General features: G+C 41.0%; 2 protein-coding genes across 3 annotated transcripts; one reads left to right on the top strand and one right to left on the bottom strand.

Moving 5' to 3' along the window:
* Nucleotides 1-619: 619 nt before the first annotated feature.
* LOC136695609 (uncharacterized) lies at nt 620-25,199 on the bottom strand. 2 transcript variants are annotated; one of them, XM_066669772.1, is made up of 5 exons: nt 24,992-25,199; nt 8,061-8,417; nt 7,331-7,447; nt 1,912-1,964; nt 620-1,779 (listed from the first exon to the last, which is right to left on the bottom strand). In XM_066669772.1, the coding sequence occupies exons 2-5, from the start codon at nt 8,314-8,316 to the stop codon at nt 1,651-1,653; spliced, it is 555 nt and encodes a 184-aa protein (XP_066525869.1). In that variant the 5' UTR covers nt 8,317-8,417; nt 24,992-25,199; the 3' UTR covers nt 620-1,650. The 2 variants fall into 2 exon arrangements, with proteins under 2 accessions (XP_066525869.1, XP_066525867.1); XM_066669770.1 differs by lacking the exon at nt 24,992-25,199 and adding an exon at nt 14,368-14,410.
* Nucleotides 14,683-23,532, top strand: igldcp (Ig-like domain-containing protein). Its single transcript, XM_066668348.1, has 6 exons — nt 14,683-14,798; nt 17,284-17,330; nt 18,537-18,878; nt 19,057-19,326; nt 20,933-20,983; nt 21,130-23,532. The coding sequence occupies exons 1-6, from the start codon at nt 14,773-14,775 to the stop codon at nt 21,207-21,209; spliced, it is 816 nt and encodes a 271-aa protein (XP_066524445.1). The 5' UTR covers nt 14,683-14,772; the 3' UTR covers nt 21,210-23,532.
* Nucleotides 25,200-25,836: the final 637 nt, after the last annotated feature.

Below are 25,836 nucleotides of genomic sequence, written 5' to 3' on the forward strand. Positions count from 1 at the left end.
CACTAGATCCAACCAACTCTCTACCAAACACAGCAAAGACTCAGAGACTCTAGATCCAACCAACCCTCCACCTAACACAGCAAAGACTCAGAGACACTAGATCCAACCAACTCTCCACCAAACACAGCAAAGACTCAGAGACACTAGATCCAACCAACCCTCCACCAAACACAGAAAAGACTCAGAGACTCTAGATCCAACCAACCCTCCACCAAACACAGAAAAGACTCAGAGACACTAGATCCAACCAACTCTCCACCAAACACAGAAAAGACTCAGAGACACTAGATCCAACCAACTCTCCACCAAACACAGAAAAGACTCAGAGACACTAGATCCAACCAACTCTCCACCAAACACAGAAAAGACTCAGAGACACTAGATCCAACCAACTCTCCACCAAACACAGCATTTATTCAGAGGCTGTAGGTCCAAACAGTACAAACGGTGACAAGCACATCAATTTCCTAGCTTCCAGTCTCGATTACTTGGATTATAATAACTAAATATTTATTTATCTTTGGAACTCACATGAACAGACGTCCCTGATTATTTACATGCTTTATTAATTTTGACAGTGAAAATAAATAACTGCATATTCGGGAAAAAAACGAAAACTTAAATATGGAATGTACTCCAATTTTTGTTCAATGTTTTAACAGAAGTCTCCAAATTGTGCACAAAATTTGTAATATTTCAATATCAGCCCTCCGTTTGGTAATACTATGACTGTGTGCACAAATCCCTGTTCCCATACACACCACTTGTTTAAGAAACTCAGCACATTATTATTAAAGTTAGGTATAATTACATCATAGCTAATATATTTTGATCTGCTTGCATAATGCTCATGTAAACACGCTTAGGATTAATCACTCCATCATTATCTGAGGCATGGTTTGTGAAAGGCTAAATGTTTGTGAAATAAAAATGTAATACTGACAAAGTGCAGTAATCTGTAATGCAGAAAAGAAGAACCAGCTTCTGTGTTTGATTATACAGTAATCATTGAAATCATATCGAGTCATTGAGTCATATTGTCACTGCTGGAACAAAACCTTGTATCTCCACAAAAGAATCAGTCGGATGCTTTTTTAAAATGCTAAATGTCATATTTCTTTTTTAATTTCTTTATGAAGGGTGTTTCACCTCAGCTGAAATCAGATTTCTTTGTCATCCATGAATAAACCAGTGCTTTCTCCATAGAGCAGGTCCCTCACATGGTGTCCACTAGGTTTAAATAAGTTTACTTCAGAATCTCTCATACATCTAGACCTCTAGGTGTCAGCATAATGGCTGTAAAATAATGTGAAGGACCCTCACCAGATAAAACAAGTAATCAATGCGGTCTTCAACGTGGCATTTTTATGTGGTGCCCAAAAGCAGCTGGAATATTTATGATCTGTGTGTAATACAAGGTTTTATTCTGACAGCAATGACATATGGGATTATTTGTTCTTGTTTTATCTTGTTTCCCTACGCTCACTCTTTCTTCCTCTCTAATTCTACATTCACACTAACAATATGATCATTATCAGATTTAGAAAGAAATCTGATTACTGGGTGACTCATGTAGACCCAGCTTGTAAAACTGGATTTCCTGAAGTTTAAAAACTTTCAGTGTGAATGTAAACACAGTCAGTCTTGAGTTTAAATTCTGGGAGGGTTTTTGATGTTCCTGCTGACCACGTCATAGGTGACATTGTTTTCAGGGGGTACTTTGTATCTCTCCTGAGTTTGTGGTGGGTGTCGGAGACTTGCGTACTGCAGATCCTCCCCCTACGGAAACAAAACATCACAGAAAACACAGGCTTTCAGAACATCAAACAGGAAAACACTTCTACTTATGAAACAAACCAGGCAAAGAGGGCATCACTTGTCTGCATTGATACTGTAAATGTTCTGATATACCTTAAAGCTGGAGTTCTGTTTCACACAGTTCATACAGAAGGACGATGGAGCACCTGAAGGAAGAGAAGTTCACGTTCACATTCATTGCATTTCTAATAAATGTAGTTCAGACTCTTGTCATTATTTGTACTCACCAGAAAACAAATGGAATATTTAGCTTATGGGGAAATGAAAAACCAAACCGGTCAAATGCACAGGAGAAAGAAAACCCTGAAGTATGTCATTTATTTTAGGAGCATTGTTCTAGATTTGTAAGTTTTCTAAAACTAATCTTTATTCATGGCCCATGGAGGTCTGTAAAAATCTCATCTGAATGATTGACCTGCCTGCCACACACCCTGCAGAAACCCACAGAGAAAGTGTTTTGAAGCTGGGTCACCTCTAGAAACAAACCAAGGAACCTGCAGCAGGATAAAGCTTTCAGTATTGTCGAGGTGCAAAAAGTTTCAGAAAGTTGTGTTTCATCGGAGGAACCAAAATCAGAGCTTATGTTTTTCTTAATGACATTCCTGTCCAGGGCTGACTCTTCAACTCAGGGCACTTTTTACCATATTACCTTCTGAAACATTCACGTGACTTTCAGAGTGTGAATTTACAGTTCTGCTTATTTAACTTTCATTTCTAAAGATGACGGTGAAGAAGAAACCCATTACCATCACCAAGCATCTTTACCATTGCAAGAAGTTCTGTGTTGATAATTGTCATTATGTTTGACACTAATGAGTTTTCACCTTTTCAGAAAAAAAAGGTTTCCTCCGGGTGCTCCGGTTTCCTCCCACGCTCCAAAAACACACGTTGGTAGGTGGATTGGCGACTCAAAAGTGTCCGTAGGTGTGAGTGTGTGAGTGAATGTGTGTGTGTATGTGTTGCCCTGTGAAGGACTGGCGCCCCCTCCAGGGTGTATTTCCACCTTGCACCCAATGATTCCAGGTAGGCTCTGGACCCACCACGACCCTGAACTGGATAAGGGTTACAGATAATGAATGAATGAACAAAAACATTATATAGGCATGTTAAATGGGTTGTTATGTTAAAGGCCATGCCAGCAAAACTATTCTATGTAAAAAAGGGGCTCATTGAATTTGGTTATTAAATTCTATATTAATATTTTAGTTATTTATTTTGTAACAAATTATTTCTAACATAACTTAATAACCTGAGGATGCAAAAGTTCCTGTAGCTGAAGAGCCATTCTCATGTATCATTTGTTCAAAACAACTGTTTCTCCAACACAATTAACTTTGTCTGGCTTTGTTAGAAAGCAGTCATTATGGTGTAAACACATGCATAAGCACGACAGCGTGCTCTAAACTGGTCCGAAGAAATGGCCTAAAGCCACTCAGTGCAAAGACCCAACACAGGCTGCAAACAGGAAAACACACTTGGAAAAAGGTCATAACATAATAGACGTGCTGTTTCCGGAGGCCGCAAAACGGAGGTGGAACATTAGTGTACCCTCAACAGAACACAGCCCCCCAGCCCGACAACCTTAACACATTATAAAACCACATTCATGACACCTGCTTCTTGTAAACTTTCCACTTAAGTGGGAGTCAGCACAATGCAGTGGGCAGACCTCCGTATAAACATCCTGCGTTGGTGAAAAGGCATTGTGAAAAAGCCCCTCGTGCTTTTTGGCCAATGATAAAAATCTAAATGATATGGGTTTTACAGTTTCATTAATGTTTACCTTAAGACATCTAACGCAGTAGTCTCAGATATGATTTTATTAATCTGCTTAGAATTTAAAAAGTAATGTCTACAACATTTAAAAAAACACTTTTCTAGCCACTCATGGTGTGACAGTCTTGTCTTATTTGTTGTGAGAACATGAAGAAAGGAGGATGTTATAATTCAATAAGAAGGTGTCTAAAAACATTCTGTTGTTTTTTTGGCTCCTTCTGCAATGCATTTACACAGTGGAAGTGCTCCTGGGTTATACAGTGTCTCCTGGGCTCCACTCTATAAAACTCAACCGTGTCTAAAAACTGGCACACTGGCACAGCCTTGTTAAGTGGAGATAGCGTAAAGGAGTGGCTGCGGAATGGGTGTGGCTAAAATGTTTATCTCTCCAAAGTAAATGTGAAAACTGAGTTGTGTATTCATATTCATACGTGTATTCATATTTGCTGCACATGCTCTCTGATCAGCCACTGTAGGTAGTTTTACAACGTTAGTATTTTACTGCAGCATGCTTTGTGGCTTAAAACAAAAAAAGAACATGAGCTTTCACATAAAGAAAGATAACATACTAAAAAAAATACTTGTCTATAAGGTCATGTACACCTTTAAAAACATTAAAAAATGTCTAAATTAAAATCTGAAGTTAAGAATAAAAAAATGGTGCAACTTCACTTTACGACAAGGTGCTTGGTAAAAAATCAAATGGCAAATGTGAAAACAGAACCGGCAACACTTGTAGCTTGTAGATTTTATTATAATTCAAATGCCAAAGGCTTATGTACTCAAACCTGTTATATAGATTATTATATATATATGTTTCCCTTATATAATTAAAATCTACAATCATTAATCTATGATTAATATATCTTTTCACCTAAATCTGAAGTTAAACATGTGTATTTACATACACTTTATGGGCATGAGTATTAGGGCAGCGTTATTAGTCAATTCAGGTGTTTAATTTGGTCCCATTGCTACAGGTTTATACAATCAAGCACCTAGCCTTTGCACTCTGCTTTTACAAACATTAGTAAAAGAATGGGTCATTCTCAATGGTCATGATCAAATATGAGAGGTGTTATTTACAAGTGGATGTGTTTAGCAACCACAGCAACTCAGCCACAAAATGGCAGACCAAGTAAAGATACAGAGCAAGGCTCACTGAATGCTGAGAGTCACAGTATGTAAAAGTGGACTATGCTTACTGCAGAGATCTGAATCTGCAAAGGGGAACCATCTCCACTATAAAGCCTGTGGATTTAGAATGGTACGTCATAAAAGCTCCTAGAGGTGTAATATGTAGGTGTTTCAATACTCTAAAGACTACTGTTATTGTCTGTAACAGTGGCGACATCATGAGAAATTATACTGTTAATTAATAACAAATATTGTTTAAATAATTCATAAAAATAAGCTCTGAAGATATAAAGTTGGACCAAGTACATAATAATATTAACAACGCACCCTAGACTAATAATAACTAAAAATAATCTAAACCATTTACAGACCCTCCGTTAGGGCCTATACATTTTTGACACGCACATTTTCACACTTACATAAATTGGACACCACATCATAGTCTCAGACCCTCAGACTGTGACAGTTTCTTTCACCTGAACTCGAAACTAGTCTCCACTATGAGTTTCTATTCTGATTCTGGACAGACAAAACATGCTGCATCTTAGAGACCTGCTCTCACAGCCGACACACACACACACACACACACACACATCAGAGAAGGATATAGTTTCTCAGGAATGAATATCTAACAATCTCCAAAAATTAGTACATGGACTATATAAAAATAGCAGAGCAGGTGTTTGTAATATTACTCTGTGAGGATTAGTATTAAACTTACAAACATTAAGGGAGCTCCTGTCCTCTGCTGGCACGTTTAGGGTGAGGGTTAGAATTAACGTTAAGGACATGTTTGATGTTGATCCTTCACACTGGGTAAGAAATTAATGTGTACACCCTCAAAGAGTGAATCCTATTTCGTATGTATGCCTGATAAATATAGAATGTAAAGGCTCCTGTAAATATTAATTAACTGTAATTAAGCCAAAATACCAAACAAAATATGCACTCAGTGTTAACCCAATGTTAACCCCGCAGTAGGTTCAGAGTGGACACAACACAGTGTTGGTTTAGTGGGTTAAACAAAGGGTTGAGAGGGCAGCCTTTAGTGCTTTGATATTAATCTCAGTAAATAATATTTATAGGCCCTGTGTAAGGGTGGTCATATAAAACAGTTGTACACACACATTTTGCATTTCAAGAACCTTCCACCACATCCTAGTCTAGAGACCAAGCCTCAGACCTCAGACCCTGGTTCTCAGATTGTTACGCAGTTTCTTTCACTTGAACACGAAACTACTCTCCACCCAGAGTTTCTATTCTGGTTCTGAACAGATAAACACGCTGCATCTTAGAGACACGCTCTGACAGCGCGCACACACACACACACACATACACACACATGTAGATCTCCAAGAATTATCACAGGTATGACATAAAACAACAGTCCAGGTATTTGTAGTATTTCTCTGTCAGGACCGGCAGTTATTTTCCCATCACGAAGTGTCCTCCTGTCCAGTGGTGGCACTGTTTCACTAAATCCACAAAAACCTTCAGAAGAACTAAAGAAATAGAGCTGTAAACTGTGGTGAGAAAATGTTACACAGAGGAGATAATGAGATTTTGGAGCTCAGATTTAGGCTTAGGGTTAAGGGAAAGGTTAAAGAGTTATTAAAGAGATTTAAGGTTATCTTTTCACACTGGTTAAGCAAGAGAAATGCACATGTACACCCACAAAGAGCGAAATATATGTTGTACACATTGTACAAATGCTCAATATAGAGTGTAAATATACTCTTGAAAATACTTATTAATTTTAATGACACCAAAATTCTGAATGGGCGGCACGGTGGTGCAGCAGGTAGGTGTCGCAGTCACACAGCTCCAGGGACCTGCAGGTTGCGGGTTCGATTCCCACTCAGGGTGACTGTCTGTGAGGAGTTTGGTGTGTTCTCTCTGTGTCTGCGTGGGTTTCCTCCGGGTGACTGTCTGTGAGGAGTTTGGTGTGTTCTCCCCGTGTCCGCGTGGGTTTCCTCCGGGTGACTGTCTGTGAGGAGTTTGGTGTGTTCTCCCCGTGTCCGCGTGGGTTTTCTCCGGGTGCTCCGGTTTCCTCCCACAGTCCAAAAAAAAAAAAAAAAACAGACGTTGGTAGGTGGATTGGTAACTCAAAAGTGTCTGTAGGTGTGAGTGTGTGAGTGAATGTGTGTGTGAGTCTGTGTTGCCCTGTGAAGGACTGGCGCCCCCTCCAGGGTGTATTCCCTGCCTTGCGCCCAATGATTCCAGGTAGGCTCTGGACCCACCGTGACCCTGAATTGGATAATCGGTTACAGATAATGAATGAATGAATACTGAATCAAATGTAGGTGCAGTGTAGACTCAGCCTTGGCCGAATGTTAACCTACATCAGGCTCAGTGTAGATTTAATGTAACTCAATGTAGGCCCAGTACAGAGCCAACAAAACAACGCAAACCCAGAGTAGACTCACTGGGCTCAAGAAAATGCCACCTCTGGTAAATGATATTAACCTTAGTATAAACTACTCATAAGGGTTGTTTTATGACAGAAGCGTACACACACACATGCCCTTTCAAAAGCCTTACACCACATCCGAGCCTTGTGGCCAAGCCTCAGACCTCAAACTCTGTTCAAGACTCTCACCCCGTTTACAGAGAAGGACACTGACGCAAAACCCGAGTGCCAGGGCGAGGGGGCAACAGGCGGCAATCAGCAGCTTCCAGCAGAACACCGTTCCTTCCTCGGCACTCTGCCCATAACCTGAAAAAAAAATAAACACCAAAGAGTCGAAAACCGGAAACTCTCCACCACCACAGGATTTCAGTGAGAACAATAAACCAGCCCTGACTTTACAAAAACTGAGCCGTCATCCTGGAACCCTTTCTGTATGAGTGTGTGGCTGATGAAATGTTCCACTTCACAAAACCATGCACCCACAGCACAAACTGTGGTGGTCTTCAGACTCTGGGGTTTGGCCTATTAACTGGTCTTCCTTTCTAAACTGGAACTTTGAGGTCTGAATTTTGCAGCTATGGGCAAACAATGCTCAGAAGAGATGGATGGTTTGTCGGTTTCCATGAACAGGAGCACAGTTCTGCACATACGGGGGTGTCTTCTCTGTACAGGAGGTGCTCTCTCATTATCCTGTGGTCCACTTGATGTACACGTGATGAATAATTAATTTGCTTTAAATTCAGTGTCACCACATGGGGGAGGCTCTGTTTAAAATAAGTTAACTATTTACTACCTGGTAAATACGGGCAAAATAACAGACGTTTTATAAAGTGCTGAAGAATTTCTGGAGAAAACAAGTTACTGCTTCTTTTAAAGCGATAAACTATGACTAATCCACGGATGTCTTGGTGTCTCTTACCTGGTAAAGTGAGATGGATCGGTTTTCCAAAATCCATGTATGCCTTTTGGAGACTCCAACCACAGTAGTAGAACCCCACATCTGATTCCCTAACGCCCACAATGACCAGGTTCACAGAGTTATTCATGCTGCCCACTGACAGATGAAAGTGACCCGGGTCTGCGTTTTGATTCTCAGTGTAAGCTGTATTCAGTTTTCCTCTCACGGCTGATAGAATGTGTTTGAACTCATCATCACGCTGTAGATACCAGGCCATGTCAGCGCTGGCAGAGTCATTGCAGGACAACGTGACGTTTCCTCCTGGACGCACAGCCACCTTTACGCCAGACAAAGAGCCCCAGCTTTCTCTGGAGATGCCTGAGGAAAAAAAAAAAGATTTTTTTGAAGAATTTAGTTTTGTAGCTGTTTCTAAAATCTGCATCAAGATGACACTGTGATCTTCTTTCTTTCCTTTTTGAAATGATAACTCTGGTGTGGATCCATTTACTGAAAAAAAGCCTCTTTTGAAGAAGTCATTTCACCTCTCACTCTGCATCTGTTTGCTCCTGGATATCTGCGAAACCATTAAAGCAAGGCAATTCTATTTTGTTATATTTAGTGTTTACATTTGAGTCAACTTTAAAAGCTGTTTGAACTATAAGTTATTCTACGAATGAAGACCATCTCTGTGCTCTATTTTGATCTATTTGAGCTATTTCTTCTGGAAAAGCCACTTTAGGGCAGAGTGGAAAAGATATTTCCATTAAACACTCAATCAGAAACATTTTTTTTTTTTATTAATTTATAGTTTCTACGTTCGGGTTCTAAATCCCGTTTTAATTTTGATTTTTACAGAACTCAGCAGGAATAAATGTGTTGTTTTACTAGAATGTTACTTGTTGGGCCTAGCGATGTGTGGAGTGTCTTAAATATATATTCATTTGATTATTCAATATGTGTGGTTTACTATTTATTGCTGTCTTTATGGTTTGGGTTAATTCTTTTTTTTTTTATTATTATTAACAAAACAAATCGGCCATCATACAGCCACAGGAGAAACAAGTTGTTCAGCTGTTCTTAATTATTTATAATTGAACAATTTGTCTTTCCTGTGGCTGTATAATGGCCTATTTGCTCATGTTTTGGCTGTGGGCACTACACTGAGTTGGACTGGTTGTGCACAATGTTGGTAAAGTATGCTAATCGTTTAGCAATCTACCTCCTCATTCATTCATTGTCTGTAACCCTTATTCAGTTCAGGGTCGTGGTCTGTAGTCTACCCAGAATCACTGGGTGCAAGGCAGGAACACACCCTGGAGGGGGCACCAGTCCTTCGCAGGGCGACACACACTCAGACATTCACTCACACACTTACACCCACGGACAATTTTGAGGCACCAATGCACCTACCAGCGTGTGTTTTTGAACCCGGGGCAAACCCACCCAGACACAGGGAAAACAAACCACACTCCTCACAGACAGTCACCCAGAGCAGGACTCGAACCCACAACCTCCAGGTCCCTGGAGCTGTGTGACTGTGACACCACCTGCTGCACCACCGTCGCCCAACACTGCTTAGCTTGCTATTTTCCAGAGGAGGAAAGTAACAAATTGCATTTACTCCTGTTACTGTAGTTGAGTAGTTTTGTTTTGTACTTGTACTTTTTATAGTTTTTAAATCTGTAACTTTACTTTTATTTACTTACTGTACCTCACTACATTTTAAATCACATCCGTTACTGAGTAAAAATGTAAATAAAAATGCAAAAAAAAAAAAAAAAAAAAAAAACAACGTGCACCAGAGACTACCGGAGTGAACAATGGACTGGAGAGAGACCCACCGCTAAATTCACAAGAAATACGGAGACGGACAAGTCCCTCACTGGTGCAGACCCAGCTGACTGAGAAACACAGACACATTCTGAGTTCCTCTGAAAAGAAATGAACCCCTGACTAAGAGACCACTTCAGCTTCAAGTGCATGAAAGACCTCCTCTTTATAACACAGTGTGAGCTGTGTTTGAGGAGAGAGAATTAGCAGCTTCTAAATCCCCCACATCCAAACCTGCATCAAACATGTAGAGCACGTACTGGTTTAAGAACAGTGATAATAGATGTACCGCTGCACTGGGAGTTAAAAATACATTTTCCTATTTTAGTAAGAGGCTGAAATGATCAGAAAATACACCAGTGTGTGTTCAAGTTCAAGTTCAAGTTCAAGAAGATTATTGTCATTTCAGCAGTATACAGTGTTTACAGTACACAGTGAAACGAAGCGTTCCTCCAGGACCAAGGTGCTACATAAGACAATACACAACATTAAAGTGCGACTAGTGCAAAGATAGTGCAAACATAAAACAGTGCATACACATTAAAGTGCAAAATACATAGAACATAAAACAATACACAACATTAAAGTGCAACTAGTGCAAAGATAGTGCAAACATAAAACAGTGCATACACATTAAAGTGCAAAATACATAGAACATAAAACAATACACAACATTAAAGTGCAACTAGTGCAAAGATAGTGCAAACATAAAACAGTGCATACACATTAAAGTGCAAAATACATAGAACATAAAACAATACGCAACATTAAAGTGCAACTAGTGCAAAGTTAGTGCAACATAAAACAGTGCAAACACATTAAAGTGCAAAAGATATGGCTAAGAAAATACAAAACAATGTCCATACAGTACAATACAATACAATGCAATACAAGACAATACAAAACCATAAGTAAGGAGGGGGTGAGGGAGAGAGACACTGCACTTTAAAGTGTATTTGTGCTGTAAACGGTAACTGGATGTAAACATGACTTGGTATTGGTTGGTATTGAACTGTTTCCTCTATTGTCCTTCTGTTACGACTCGATCTGCACCAATTAGTTTTATTTATCTCCCTCTCACTTCAGTGCTCTGTGTGTGTATTAACACACTTCACTCAACGTTTTTGCCCATTTCTCTATTTGAGGTTTTATAGCTCTGTATTTAAAAGCTCCTGGCTGCTATTAACTTCATTTCCTTCCAGAGATTCATAACATTAATACAGTCTAGTTAGCACCCTGCTGGTAACATGGTATTAAAGTAATATATATTATTTCTGTTGTTCTGAAGTGGTCTGTATGAAGTCCATATGATCAGTAATAAGTAGTAGATGTATTACCCACAGCAGACAGTGATCAGCAGTCTTCCAGTTCACAGGAGCAGACTGGAAGAAGACTGTGAACTGGAAGAAGGTTGAACACTGTCTGCTGTGGGTAATACACTCACTAGGATTAAGTACCTCATACACACTTCAAAACAACAGAACAATCCCTTTAATAGGAATATGATGTTGAATAGACCACTATTTTAGTATGTTTGTCATGTTCATATCTTCAGGTCTCTCCATGAGCAGTTTATTTCATTTGTAAAAGTTTCTATTCGTTAAAAACTGTCAAAAAAAGTAACTTTATATTTTTAGCCTGAGTATGTTTTTAAACCGTTAATTTTACTTGTACTTGAGTAAAATTTCATCAAAAAACAGCAATGTTACTTGAGTAGTATATTTTGTACTCTGCTCATTTCTAGCACCTAGCATTTTTCTCTTGTTTCAATGAATCCCAGAAGAGGCCAACAGTAAAAAAATATATATCTGCCTCCACCTGCTGGTCAAAATCGGTATACCAAGCTAAATGTGAGCCATTAAAAGAAATTTTGAATTCTCACATCACTAGTGATCCATCCATCCATTATCTGTAACCGCTTATCCAATTTAGGGTCGCGGGGGGTCCAGAGCCTACCTGGAATCATCGGGCGCAAGGCGGGAATCACTAGTGATCCTAGAAATATTATTTTTTTCAACTGTGTTGATATTTATAACAGGCAGAAAAAATAATGGGGAACTTACTCAGGAACATACTTTAAACATGTAACTGTTCTCTGTGTTTTACACTTAGCTTTTTTCAAAATTGAATAAAGTACACTTTACAGCACCTGCCGTACACAGGCAATTCAAAGAGCTTTCAGAATCAAATCATTTTAAATAATTGTGCAATAAAAAGGAGACTAAATTAAATTATTACAACATTAAAACATTCAAAATGAGTCAATTTGAATACAACATATAGAAGCACCTTTAAAAATATCAATATTACCATTTCATTTTTAATCACTTAAAGGAGGATGTGTTCCAGATCACGTTTGTGCTGTTGGTTTGTTTCTTTGATTGTTTGTTTTTTTACTTCTTAGTCAGACCATTACATTTTTTTATTATTATTTATTCACTGAACTGCATTAAAGGATCAATCTGTTATACATAAAATAGGAACTACATTTTGTCTTCTCCACAGATGCAGAGCTCGACCAGGTTACCTGTTTGCAGAAAACTGAACGTACACGAGCGAGCGCAGGGCGAGCTGAAGACCTTTGGACTGTAATAGCTAAACAGAATGTGCCGTGATCAAACTATTCACACAGAAAAGTGTTCATCGTTTTTGTAAAACATCTACCTACGCTACAGAGAGGCAGTAAAGTAAAGAGGCCACTTTTTCCTGTATTCACAAGTTTAGTTTAGTTTGTTCTCATTATTAAATGCTCTAGATGTTATCTTCCTTATCGTTCCCTTCCCCTATGTGTATCATGTTATGATTCAGGTGTTTGCTTCTAATTCACAAAGTTCATATTAAGACATTTAGTTCCACCTTACACCTCGGGTGAAGTTACAAGTCTTATTGCGGTTATTGAATTCTCCATTCCACCTTAAATAGATCACAATGTATCGGTTTAAATCACACAAACCCTGTGTACTTCATGTCACTAAAACATCTACCGAAACCCACGCAGACACAGGGAGAACACACCACACTCCTCACAGACGGTCACCTGAAGGAAACCAACGCAGACACAGGGAGAACACACCACACTCCTCAGACAGTCACCTGCAGGAAACCCACGCAGACACAGAGAGAACACACCACACTCCTCACAGACGGTCACCTGAAGGAAACCAACGCAGACACAGGGAGAACACACCACACTCCTCAGACAGTCACCTGCAGGAAACCCACGCAGACACAGAGAGAACACACCACACTCCTCACAGACAGTCACCTGGAGGAAACCCACGCAGACACAGGGAGAACACACCACACTCCTCACAGACGGTCACCTGAAGGAAACCCACGCAGATACAGGGAGAACACACCACACTCCTCACAGACAGTCACCTGCAGGAAACCCACGCAGACACAGAGAGAACACACCACACTCCTCACAGACAGTCACCTGGAGGAAACCCACGCAGACACAGGGAGAACACGCCACACTCCTCACAGAGTCACCCGGAGGAAACCCACGCAGACACAGGGAGAACACGCCACACTCCTCACAGACAGTCACCCGGAGGAAACCCACGCAGACACAGGGAGAACACGCCACACTCCTCACAGACAGTCACCCGGAGGAAACCCACGCAGACACAGGGAGAACACGCCACACTCCTCACAGACAGTCACCCGGAGGAAACCCACGCAGACACAGGGAGAACACGCCACACTCCTCACAGACAGTCACCCGGAGGAAACCCACGCAGACACAGGGAGAACACACCACACTCCTCACAGACAGTCACCCGGAGGAAACCCACGCAGACACAGGGAGAACACACCACACTCCTCACAGACAGTCACCCGGAGGAAACCCACGCGGACACAGGGAGAACACACCACAATCCTCACAGACAGTCACCCGGAGGAAACCCACGCAGACACAGGGAGAACACACCACACTCCTCACAGACAGTCACCTGGAGCGGGACTAGAACCCACAACCTCCGGAACCCTGGAGCTGTGTGACTGACACACTACCTGCTGCACCACCGTGACACCCTGTTATATCTTATACCATATCAAATATATTTGGTTTAATTCATAACATCAAACATGTATCAAATACTTTATTATATATCATTATCATATCATACCATGGCACTTTATAATATACATCAAAGCAAAATTACATCATATATTTTATGTATTATACCAAATATCATGATTTTATAATGCACAGTATTTTAAAAGACAAATTGCCATTAAAGCGACCAGGCACGTGCACAGACATAATTAGGGGCATGTGCTCAGGCCAAAAAAATATCTTTCTCAGTTCAGTTAAAAACTAATTATATTTTATTTAGCTTATACATTAATGTGAGCAGGTCATTATGGATATTGATAGAGTGTGTGAAAATGTGCCGAGGATGTTTATCTTCTCAGTCATAATAATACATAATAAAAACCTGCCCAATTTCTTCACGAGTGTGTTTCTAAATCCATCACTGATACTCACTGAGTAAGAAGAGCAGAGAGGAGAAGAGTGGGCTCATGGTCTCAGATCAGGACTCTGTGACCTTGGAAGAGTCTGTGTGTGTTTATATATACACACATCTGTGTGTGTGTGTGTGTGTGTGTCACAGGGGTTGAACTGTGCTGTGGTTAACAGTCTAAGAGTTTTACGAAGAAGTACTAACATCTTATCAAACACTGAGGCGCTGAGTTTCATTTATCAGGAACAGAGAGAGAGAGAGAGAGAGAGAGAGAGAGAGAGAGAGAGAGAGAGAGAGAGAGAGAGAGAGAGAGAGGGAGTAAGAGAGTAAAGGGAGGAGGGAGGAGTTAGAGGGAGTGAGTAAAGGCAGGGAGAGGCAGAGAAAGAGACACTGAAGTTGACTGAGACTTCAAACTGAACACCAACACCATGGAGACCATCAGCATCAGCAGCAGGTAAGACCACTTCATCTTTATCATATAGATAGATAGATAGATAGATAGATAGATAGATAGAGGACTATATAGATCATTTAAAATGTGTAAAGAATTATTATTTTATAAATGTATATAAGCATTATTTGTTTCTGTATTTATCTACCGGGGGTTTGCGTATGGCCTAATGACATATTTGTGGTAAATATTTGCATGTATTCTATTATTAAATTAAATTGAAATTAAATTAAATTATAAGTATTAAATTATTTTATTATTGTCATTTTTAAAGCCTGCCCTCCTCCCTCAGCAGTGGTGTGGTGTGGTGTGGGGGGCTCAGTGGAGTGGCGGAGGTGTGAAGTTAAATGTCAGCTTCAGCTCTACTTTTGTTTCTGCTGCTTCTCGACTCGCTCAGTTTCGTTTCTGACATTCTGTCATTGAGCTGTGTTTTTTTTAACCTAAGCCCCGCCCTCCTGCGCTGGGATTGGCTCGTAGGTTAAACACGTATGAGATTCGCAGGCACAACAGGCGTGTCAGCCAATCAGCGCACAGCGCAGGCGGGTCTTCCTGAAAGCGGGTGTGAAATGAAAGCGGGTGTGAAATAGTCTTTTAGTCAGGAAAAAGAAACTCAGCGCTGTGGGGAGAAACGGGTTATGACTGAACAGAGGACAGGTGCGAGTGTGTGTGCGTGTCTCTGTGTGTGTGTGAGGGGTTTAAATAATTAATGTAATTAAGCATTAATTATTGATTCATAATTGGAATCCTGAATTGTTTCCACTGATGTTTCTGGGGGAAGGTAATTTTGAGGGAAAACGTATTATGAAAAATTCTATGTTCACACATTAATGTGGGGATCTGAAGCCCACCAACCCACACACTGTGAAACAAGACCACCCAGTCAGTCGTCTGTGCTTTGTCACAATCCATGTCAGAATCCATGGGATAAAACGAGCCCTTCTCTGGCAACCCGTTTTAACATTAAATCACTTTCGTCTGACGATCTTTAATTAAAACCTGGAGATCTACAACAGAGTGACAGTTATATTTTGACGAGTCAGAATCACAATGTAAGATATCTGTATGTACAATCTGACTAGTAAGAACAGTAATTTAAGATATCTGCCGCGAATTCATCATCTGATGAGTCATAAATCATAAATCAACAAGACATATATATAGATATAGATATCTGAATTGTAGTCATTGTGTGTATTAGTGCCCCATGTGCCTCTACGGTTGCCAGGTGTGTTCACTTTAACCACTTTTAGGCTTATTTCTCTGTAAAGTTGCTTATTTAGTAACAGCACCAGCCGATGCTCCATCTCCATTTATAACTAGAATTGTGTCTAGTCGTAGATTAATTGTAGATATCTATATCGTAAATCCAGTCACACAATTTAATGTTAAAATGGCGTGCCATAACTGTTCTGATTCAGCACCGCTTTTGACGTCAAGTGCGGAGACTTTAGAATTGCCCCGCCCCCTCGTCTGAGTCTGTCCAATCACAGCGTTGGACCCGCATTTATATGAGAGCGCAAAGACAAGGTTAAACACAGCAAGACAGACAGCACAAGCCGTCTGCACTCTGACTGTGTGGAGTTGTGGTGACCCCTCGTGAGCCAAAAAAAAACCAACTACTTCACATTTATTTACACTTGTTCTTATTAATAACTAAGCGATTACTTCTTCTTTTCGTTTCTTTAAAGTTTCATCCTAATGTTCTGCCTAATCATTAGTCATTTCCTGTTGTGTTTGCTGGGATTCCCCGGGTCACACACAGTGTCACACGCCCGGGAGTGTGAGGCCCAGCACATGCTTCCCTGAGACTTATGAAACCAATCACTGACATTTACCAATTGCCATTAAAGCGTCCAGGCACGTGCACAGACATATTTAACGGCATGTGCTCAGGCCCAAAAAAATTCTTTCTCAATTCAGTTAAAAAATAATTATATTTTATTTTGCTTATACATTAATGTAAGCCGGTCATTATGGATATTCCCAAGTGTGACTTACGTACTGGCACAGGACAATACTATTAGGTTTAAACATTTTTGTTCACCTCAGGCTGAAACATTTCATTTCTCCCACAGAGAACAACAGCTTAGAGTTTGACCTCAAAATATGGGCCACTGCAGAGCTGACCCCTGCAGGAGAGTACAGCTATTCTTAGACTCGTGTTTACAGTTAGCGACAAAGCGACAATCTTTAAGCGTGCCAGAGCCAGTGGAAAAACACCATTAGTGTTACTCACAAACAGCTCCAAGGTTGCGGGGTTCTGGGTCACTGTCTGGGAGCTGTGAGTGTGTGATGCCCTGGCAAAAAGGACTGGCAAGATTGTGCCTTGCCCCCAGTAATTAAGGATAATCCACTAAGTGTGACCCTGACTATCTTTAAGTCTGTGACTTGATCAATCATTTTTACAGTGTTGTATCATTACTATATAGTATTCGGAAACACAAGAGTAGGAATCACTCTCTTGACTGATGTGTAATCTCTTCCTCAGGGTCTGTGTGTACATCTTCACATGGCTTTGGCTAGACTTCTGTGTGGGTAAGTCCAGTAGTTCTGTACATTTATATTTGCAGGGTTTGTGGTACTTTTCAGGCCCTAAAACCCCTCAAAATCTGAATAGCTGAGTTCAGGAAAATAAAAGGATCCAACAGAGTCATAGTTTCTGGTGTCACCCACCCAGGAAAAACATGTTGAAGAGAGAATGAAAAGACATTTGGTCTGGCCTTCTCAGCTGTCTAAAGAACTTATATTTGGTTGGAAATGAAAGGTGAAAAGACGTCTACAAAAAGGCATTGCGCCACATCTTAAATTGTTTGAAATATGGTAAATTTTCAGAAAAAAGATGTCGGTCTTGGGCTAAATTTGGACCAAATTTCAACATCTGTGTGACAAAACATATGGCGTCAAACTAGGTTCTGAAGTTCTGAAAACAAACAAAAAACGAAAATATTCATTATTATTTTCCTTCCACCTTTTCTCAGTTGCGCTTCTCTCAGTCTCGCGTTCCACTCCAGAAGCTTCTCACTTTTGACTTTTGATGGTGTCGGGATCCAGTCATTGGCTGCTGAAGTTAAGCCCCGCCCACCCAGCCCATTCTACACACCCCGACCCTGATTGCAAAATGACTCAAGCCTCTATGACAAACTGTGCATTACTAAAAGACAGACCTGTGGTTTCCGGTCTGTCTTTTTCCAATCAGGGTAAGATTGGCGCGCTATCGCTGACGTATCGGTGTGTGCCGGATCTGCTGGGTGGGCAGGGCTTATCTTTAGCAGCCAGTGACTGTCTAGATGCCGCCCCCATCAAAAGTCATAAGCAAGAAACCTCAGGAGGCGAAATTGAGACTGAGAGAAGCGCATCTGTGAAAAGGCGTAATGAAAGCAAAAACGGATTCTTCAAGAGTTTTCTCAGATTTAAAATATCATTCGTTGGTTATGGATTCTGTTTATTGGTTCTCAGAACTTTAGAACCTATTTTGATGCCTTACAAACCCCAAAGAAAACAATATTCATACGACGTCTGGTGTTTGGTGGGCAAGTAGAGAGATATAAAGCCCCCAACATTAAGGTGTGGAACAGTGGAACTATGTTCTCTGAAGAGATGGAGCTCTATCCACTACATATGGTAAGATTTGTATTAGTGTTAATGTTTCAGAACTAATTTACCACATCACCACTGACCTCACAAATCTGTGGCTTCCCAGAAGTAAGTTCTGATATTAACTGAACTCTTTCCTCCCCCCAGACTGCTCCCCTCTCTCCTCAGTTCACACCTGGTCAGGTGTTGGGCTCCAGGCCGTTCTGCCCTGCTCATGTAAGCCTCATGCCACCTCTTATTCACCCTATATCCAGTGGGAGACTGTGACCCACACTGTGTTTGAGAGAATGGGCGAGCAAATCTTCCAGGGGCAAGACTTCCAAAGCAGAGTGGACGTCCCTAAAGAGATGCTGGAGAAGGGAAACTGCTCCCTGATATTCACCGACATCCAGTTCGGTGACGCTGGCACCTACGAGAGCTACCTGGTTGTGGGAGAGTCAGAGATCAAGAAGAGAATCTTCCTCCAGAGAGTCCAGCTCTTGGTGTTTGGTGAGGACTTGTGCTGCTTAATTCCTTATTTTTTTTCTTTACATGGAAATGTTGTATGAAATTATCTACATCCATGTAAATATCTATATAAAATATAATTTGTGTTTAAACAGTGTCAAACCTTTGAGTTAATGTTATGTAACCTCACCACCTGTTTGTGCCTCTCCTCTTTGTTCAGATCATAAGCTGCAGCGGTCAGTAGAGAGAGGTGAAGACCTGGTGTTGGATCTGTACACACGCCACGCTGCAACACTGGTGTTTGCAAGCTCAGAAGCATCTGGGTGGGAGGTCCTGTGGCAGCGAGGCAGGAAACATATCAACATGTCTCGGCTGGAGGAGAACAAGGGACAGCTGGTGATCCAGGGGGTCGGGACCAGCGACAGTGGAACTTACAGGGTCTTAGACGCTGACGGCCTAGCACTGAGCACAGTGAAGGTCTCAGTCACAGGTAACAAAAGAACATGCTACTGTTATATAGTAATATTATAGTGTTGCATGTCAAAAACAGCTAAAAACCAGAGCTTCTTTTCCTTGCTTCTCACTACTGTGCGCTCGGGGTCAGGGTGAACAACGAGCGGCTCATTATCATTTAAAGGAACAAATGCTGGAACGTTCATCCTGAACAGAGCTGTTTAGACAGGAAGGAGTCCTGCAGTGGGGTTTGATTTTTGTGGTGTTTTGACCAAAGCAGGTCACAGACATTTCATTAAGACCCTGAACTGTGTTCCACTGTGGAAAAGGAGGATAATATGTCCCTGTTTAACTCTGTAAGAGTTTAACTGGAAATGTAACAGGAAAGAATTAGCAAAGACTAGCCATGGGCTATTGGTCATTGTTTAGACAATAGCGTATTATTCTAGGGTTATAGTATTGTTTTCAGGGTTAAATACACAATAACACTGGGACGTACACAGTCTAATATACTGATTGACCAACACCATGACACTCTCATCTTTATAAGTTTGTAGAAAAAAAACACCACGTTCAAATGAATTGACCAAAATTCAGGACCTGATTTGACTGAATACTGAAAACCTTCTGGCAGTAAATAAATCTTGAAAACAGTTGTCTGAGTCTGTGATTTACATTTTGTAAAACTATAACAGGCTTTTTATTCAAACTTCCTTGTTTGACTTAGAAACGGCACAGCAGTTATGTTTTGGTGCCATTCCACCTTCAATAAGTCAGAAGGTGTAATCAAACACCTAGGCCTTAAAAAGGCTATTTTTAAACTTCCTGATTTGATTTTTCCTCAATCTATTGGGTTCAAGTTTGGCCAAACAAAACTGAAAGTAAAATTTTCTTGGGAAAATGGGGTTGTGGGTTCGACTCCGTGTCTGCGTGGGTTTCCTCCGGGTGACTGTCTGTGAGGAGTGTGGTGTGTTCTCCCTGTGTCTGCGTGGGTTTCCTCCGGGTGACTGTCTGTGAGGAGTGTGGTGTGTTCTCCCTGTGTCTGCGTGGGTTTCCTCCGGGTGACTGTCTGTGAGGAGTGTGGTGTGTTCTCCCTGTGTCTGCATGGGTTTCCTCCGGGTGACTGTCTGTGAGGAGTGTGGTGTGTTCTCCCTGTGTCTGCGTGGGTTTCCTCCGGGTGACTGTCTGTGAGGAGTGTGGTGTGTTCTCCCTGTGTCAGCGTGGGTTTCCTCCGGGTGACTGTCTGTGAGGAGTGTGGCGTGTTCTCCCTGTGTCAGCGTGGGTTTCCTCCGGGTGCTCCGATTTCCTACCCCACAGTCCAAAAAACACACGTTGGTAGGTGGATTGGCGACTCCAAAGTGTCCGTTGGTGTAAGTGTGTGAGTATGTGTCACCCTGTGAGGGACTGGGGTGTTCCCGCCTTGCACCATGACCCTGAACTGAATAAGTGCTTACAGACAATGAATGAATGAATTTTCACTGCCCATAATTCAGAGCATCCCTACTGTGACCCTCTCTTCATTACTGAATATATTAAAGTGTGGTTTATTTTTCCAAAGTCTTAACAGAGCTGTAGTACATTTTGATTATAGAGCATTACTGTAAATAAAAATGATCTGCATTTATCCTGTATTTTTTCCACAGACCCAGTTCCAAAACAAGACACAGAAACACTGGAAAAGCAAATTTCCTTGAGTAAGTGATCGTTTAAAACATCGGACCTTATTCACGACTGATCCGTAGCCTACAGAAGCGTCTCTGTTATTCATTGTCTTACAGTATTTATGCAAAATACACAGAAAACACTTCTAATGTCTCTCTCTCTCTCTCTCTCTCTCTAGACAGTGGGATGGTGAAAACCCCTGATCTCCGTGTGGCAGTTTTGACACTGATCTCAAGTTTTATTATTTATCTGATCTGAGATTAAGCTGAGCTCTGATCTGAGGTCAGCTGATATACCGCTGATGAGAATCAGCATCAGAACAGATGTTCTTTACTGAGGTAGGGTCTGGCAGTGGCTCAGTGGGAAAGGGTTAATATCCTGAGGTTCAGGGTAAAGGCCTGTTCTTCACAAAACCAATGATGTGTGATGGAAGGAGACATTCATATCTGCATCATAATAATAAAACAACATTATTATGATGCAGTTTGTAACGCTGCGGAGCCTTCACATCAGGTCTGATAGTGTGATGTTGGGTACCTAGATTTATTTATACTTTAATCACCATGGATACAGACTCTGGCCTCAAAACAGAGTCAAAACAGAGTTTCAGAGACAGTTTCATAAAGAGAATATTTCACTATTTTACCACATTAAACACAGCAGCTGCTGTTCATGATGCATGAACCAATAGAAATGCTCCAAGATAAAATTAATCTTTTTGCATTTCCCTCTACTGAATGTGAAGAAGGTTTTTCCTTCTCCTGTAAATGTACTATTTTGGAGATACATTTGGAGTCACTTGGACAGTGACTGTTTTTTGCCCCTCATTCTGTATTTTACATTCTTCTATAATCAGTTTTCATTTACAGTATAAGGTTGTCGATACAGGTTTGGTTCTGAGGGCAGATCTACTCTTCTCTGTCTACTCTCCTTAGCTATGGATTCAGCCTTTGTTTGGCCTTAATTTGACACCATGTTGTGATTAACACAACACAGCCATGTAGCTTTAATAAAACCACATCAGCTCTTCTACAGTACACTGTTCTGGTCGTCACTGTATCTTCTCTAATATTACTACCTCCTCCTTGTTTCTACACTCACTGTCCACTCTCTCAGCTCCACTGACAGTCTGGACTTGATGTGAAGGTCGGTGTTAGCGTATGTCTCTTTCAGTGAAAATCAGTGTGAACAGGTCTCCAGTCTCAGTGAAGGAGCCGGGGGCAGTGAGTAGTAGGGACTTGACAAGTCTGCTGCCCCTGACCTTCTTCTGACCACTGCCACGGTGCTCCTGAGCAAGGCACCTGACCCTCGTTTGCTCCAGGGGTCCGTTTAAGGACCACCTGTGTCTTTAAAAATGGGGAAGACTGCATGATTATTAGACTTATGTTTTACAGGTTAGAAACCTGCAGTTTCAATCAATATCTATAACCCATTGTCATCTCTTAACTTCAGTTTAACATTGGCTTCTGGAGTCACTTGTTATTATTATTAATACTATTATTGTTTAATTTTAAATACTAAAGGTGCTAGTCTTTTCTCAGTGGTCATTTGCGTGGTGGACTATCCTCAGCTTAAGAAGTGAAACAAGGGATGGAGCCCTATACACTCAAAAAGCACAACATACTTACAAACTTACAGCAACAGTCTAATGTGTTTATCATCAAAGAAATAGCAAACAGTGATTTTGAAAATGATGATTCATTATTTATACATTTCTCAATGTTGTGTAGCCCAGTGTGTCTCGACCCTGGTCCTGGAGGTACTCTGTCCTTTCCGTTGGGAGAAAGGACAGTGGTAAGTCAGAGCAGGGTCCAGAGCCTCCAGGTCCAGGGTTGAGAAACACTGGTGTAGTCTGTGTGATATAAAAACAATCACATTGCTTGGCAGTACATGAATAAACTAGATAATGCTCCATAAAGTTTGTCCCCAAATGTGGTAAAAACACGTGTGTTTGATATTTCCAGTCCACTAGGTGTCAGTATAATGACAGTTTTACACAATGACCAACTGCATAACACAGTTACAGCTCAGTGTTAGCAGTGCTAATCACTCACATTTTATTTGGATTAGTTACTGCATAAATGATCTATGCTAATTACAATATTGTTAATATTTCAGCTCTCTTTTCACCATTTTCACGTGATTCCGGTGTTTCCGAATGAATGTCTTTGAAGGGTCTTGTATTTTGAAGGGGTGTTTTACTGAAGTATCCTGCCGTGACTGAAGCTAAAAATTCACTGCTAAAGTTCTGTGATAAGACTTCCTGGGTTTTACCTGGTTGTTTTGGTTTATTCACTCTGTGTTTAGCATCACATTAATAGAAATTACAAATAAGAGAAAGCTGTTAATGTTGAAATAAGAGCGAAGCTGATGTTTTTAAGTACATTAATTAAATCTGTTCCACATTATTCATTTTGAAAGTCACACTGAGGTAAACCACACCAAGGACAGGACCACATACCTGAATCATTGATTATATCTCAAAGTCTAATAGCCTCTGTCCAGACGAAGTTAGTCAAAAAGAAAAGTGCAATACAAATATGTAATGATTTCAGTCCTGATATTTATCTCAAATAAACTGATAATAATTTTCCTCTGGACAACATGCTCCCATTGGGGTTGTCCTCTCCAGAGTCAACTTTCTGAATCTTTAAACAGGGAACATAATGGCACCATTGTCCCACTGCCCTCGGATAGCTGCATTTGCACAATATCCCCTTTAAAGTCACCGTAGTTGCTTTAAACAGCGGATTTCACCTTAGAGGAACTTGTTTAAAGGAGTCTGTCATCTTTATCCTGGATCAGATCAGCTGTTGTTGGACCTTAAGGCTGCTAATGTTCTTTTGAGGGAGTGTTTACCTTGAGTTTGTACAAAGTACAGAAGTTTTAATCTGACACTCTGTTTCCCAGAGACAAATGTCTACAGCGTCCTCCTGCAGAGAGAAAGTGATGCTGTAATTTGGGATGTGCTGGAGTTTGAGATCCACAACTGTGTAAAAGGACACTTTAAAGTAGAACAATATGTGGTTTTTGACCCTAAGAAAGTTTACATATGCTTCCCATTGATTCCTAAATGGCAATGGAGTTTTTTTAAACACCATAAATGACTTTAGAGTCATCAACTGTGATCTGAGTGTTCCCAATGTATTTATTGTGATATTTATTCAAGTCTAAATAGAGGATCACATGTGGTGTCTCATCGAAGAGGTATTACTCCCAACACAACTCCTTCATTTCTATTCCCGGTCAGCACAGTCAGCTGCATGCTATCATGCGCGTATACTCCTGCTGTTACTGTAAATGAACGGGATTCGTCATGAAATGTGAGAACCTCACAAGACTATAATAATATTATAGAGCAGAGCAGAACAAATGGAGGTTTTTCTTTATTAAAAGGGTGTATTGGAGAGAGATGGGATCAGTGAGCATGCCCAATAATTAATTATTGGCTGAGTTTATTTAAGAGAAGCAGCCTGATCTATGGTGTCTCATCCAATAAAAAAATTGCAAGCAGAGAATACAATTGTTCATTCATTGTCTGTAACCCTTATCCAGTTTAGCAGTGCTAAAAGTGCATCTTAGGTGTCAACATCTGTTGATAACAGACACCACTCATTATGTATAATCAGATCGATAGCCATCACTATATTTTTCTGTTCAATATTATTCACTATAATACATTTCTAAACTGTGCTTCTCTGTAGTGTTAATTTATAGTGATAGAGATATATTAACTGGGTCATAATTGTTATAATAGTGGCCTATCTGGGACTGCATCATAGCCTATGTCTGTTTGGGTCCAGCTCAGTCCTCTCAGTTGCACTAGAGGGAGGATAACGTGGGACAAATCTTTTAGGTAACGTCTCAGTCAACCTCCACAGGTTCCTTTATGGCACATTATCTTTCCAATCTAACCAGACCTGAAATCACGTTGGTACACTTACGGTTGGTTGTATCCGTTCACACTTATATTCATTTCCAACTTAACCCCAAAAAAGGTCCAGTAAAGCACATAAAATATATATATGATAAGTACTTACATGATATCAATCTTGTTTTATCGAATTTTTACTGTCGAATAAACGCCCAATGCAGGTGTTTAGTCCCAAAGTTGAAATAGGTGCGCTTGCTGTACGGAACTATCCCTCGAGAATTCATTAGCCAATGGGAAAGCACCTTGAGAAAACCCGCCGCTTGCTGCACGTCCGGGGCACTGAGCTGTCGCTCATCAACTCATTAACCAATGGGAATGCACTCCTGAGAAAACCCACCCACGTGAGATGTTTGTGTCAAAACCGCTCCCAAAACTCAGAGAGCTCGCGCACAAACCTCGGGAAGCTCGCGCACAAACCTCGGGCTGCTCGCGCACAAAACTCAGAGAGCTCGTGCACAAAACTCGGGAAGCTCGCGCACAAAACTCGGGAAGCTCGCGCACAAAACTCGGGATGCTTGCGCACAAAACTCGGGATGCTCGCGCACAAAACTCGGGAAGCTCGCGCACAAAACTCGGGAAGCTCGCGCACAAAACTCGGGAAGCTCGCGCACAAAACTCATGGAGCACAAACGTCAGAGCTGTTAATAAGCACAAAGATTTGGTCGGTGAAGGCCAAGGTGGTCTCTGCATTAATGCCACAGGCGTGAGTGAGTGAGTGAGTGAGAGAATGTGGAAGTGTGTAATTGGCCACAGCTGAAAGTGAAAGGGTGTGTGAAATTGTCCATAGTTGTATGAGAGTGACTGGATGAGTTTGTGAAGTTGTGCACAGGTGTGACTGAATGGGTGAGTGTGTGAAATTTTCCACAGGTATGAGTGAGTGAATCAGTGACTGGGTGAGTGTGTGACGCCTTTGATGGACTGGTGCACTGTCCAGAGTGTGTCCCTGCCTTG

The sequence above is a fragment of the Hoplias malabaricus genome, chromosome 4 (assembly GCF_029633855.1).
Source record: "Hoplias malabaricus isolate fHopMal1 chromosome 4, fHopMal1.hap1, whole genome shotgun sequence".
NCBI classification, from domain to species: domain Eukaryota; kingdom Metazoa; phylum Chordata; class Actinopteri; order Characiformes; family Erythrinidae; genus Hoplias; species Hoplias malabaricus.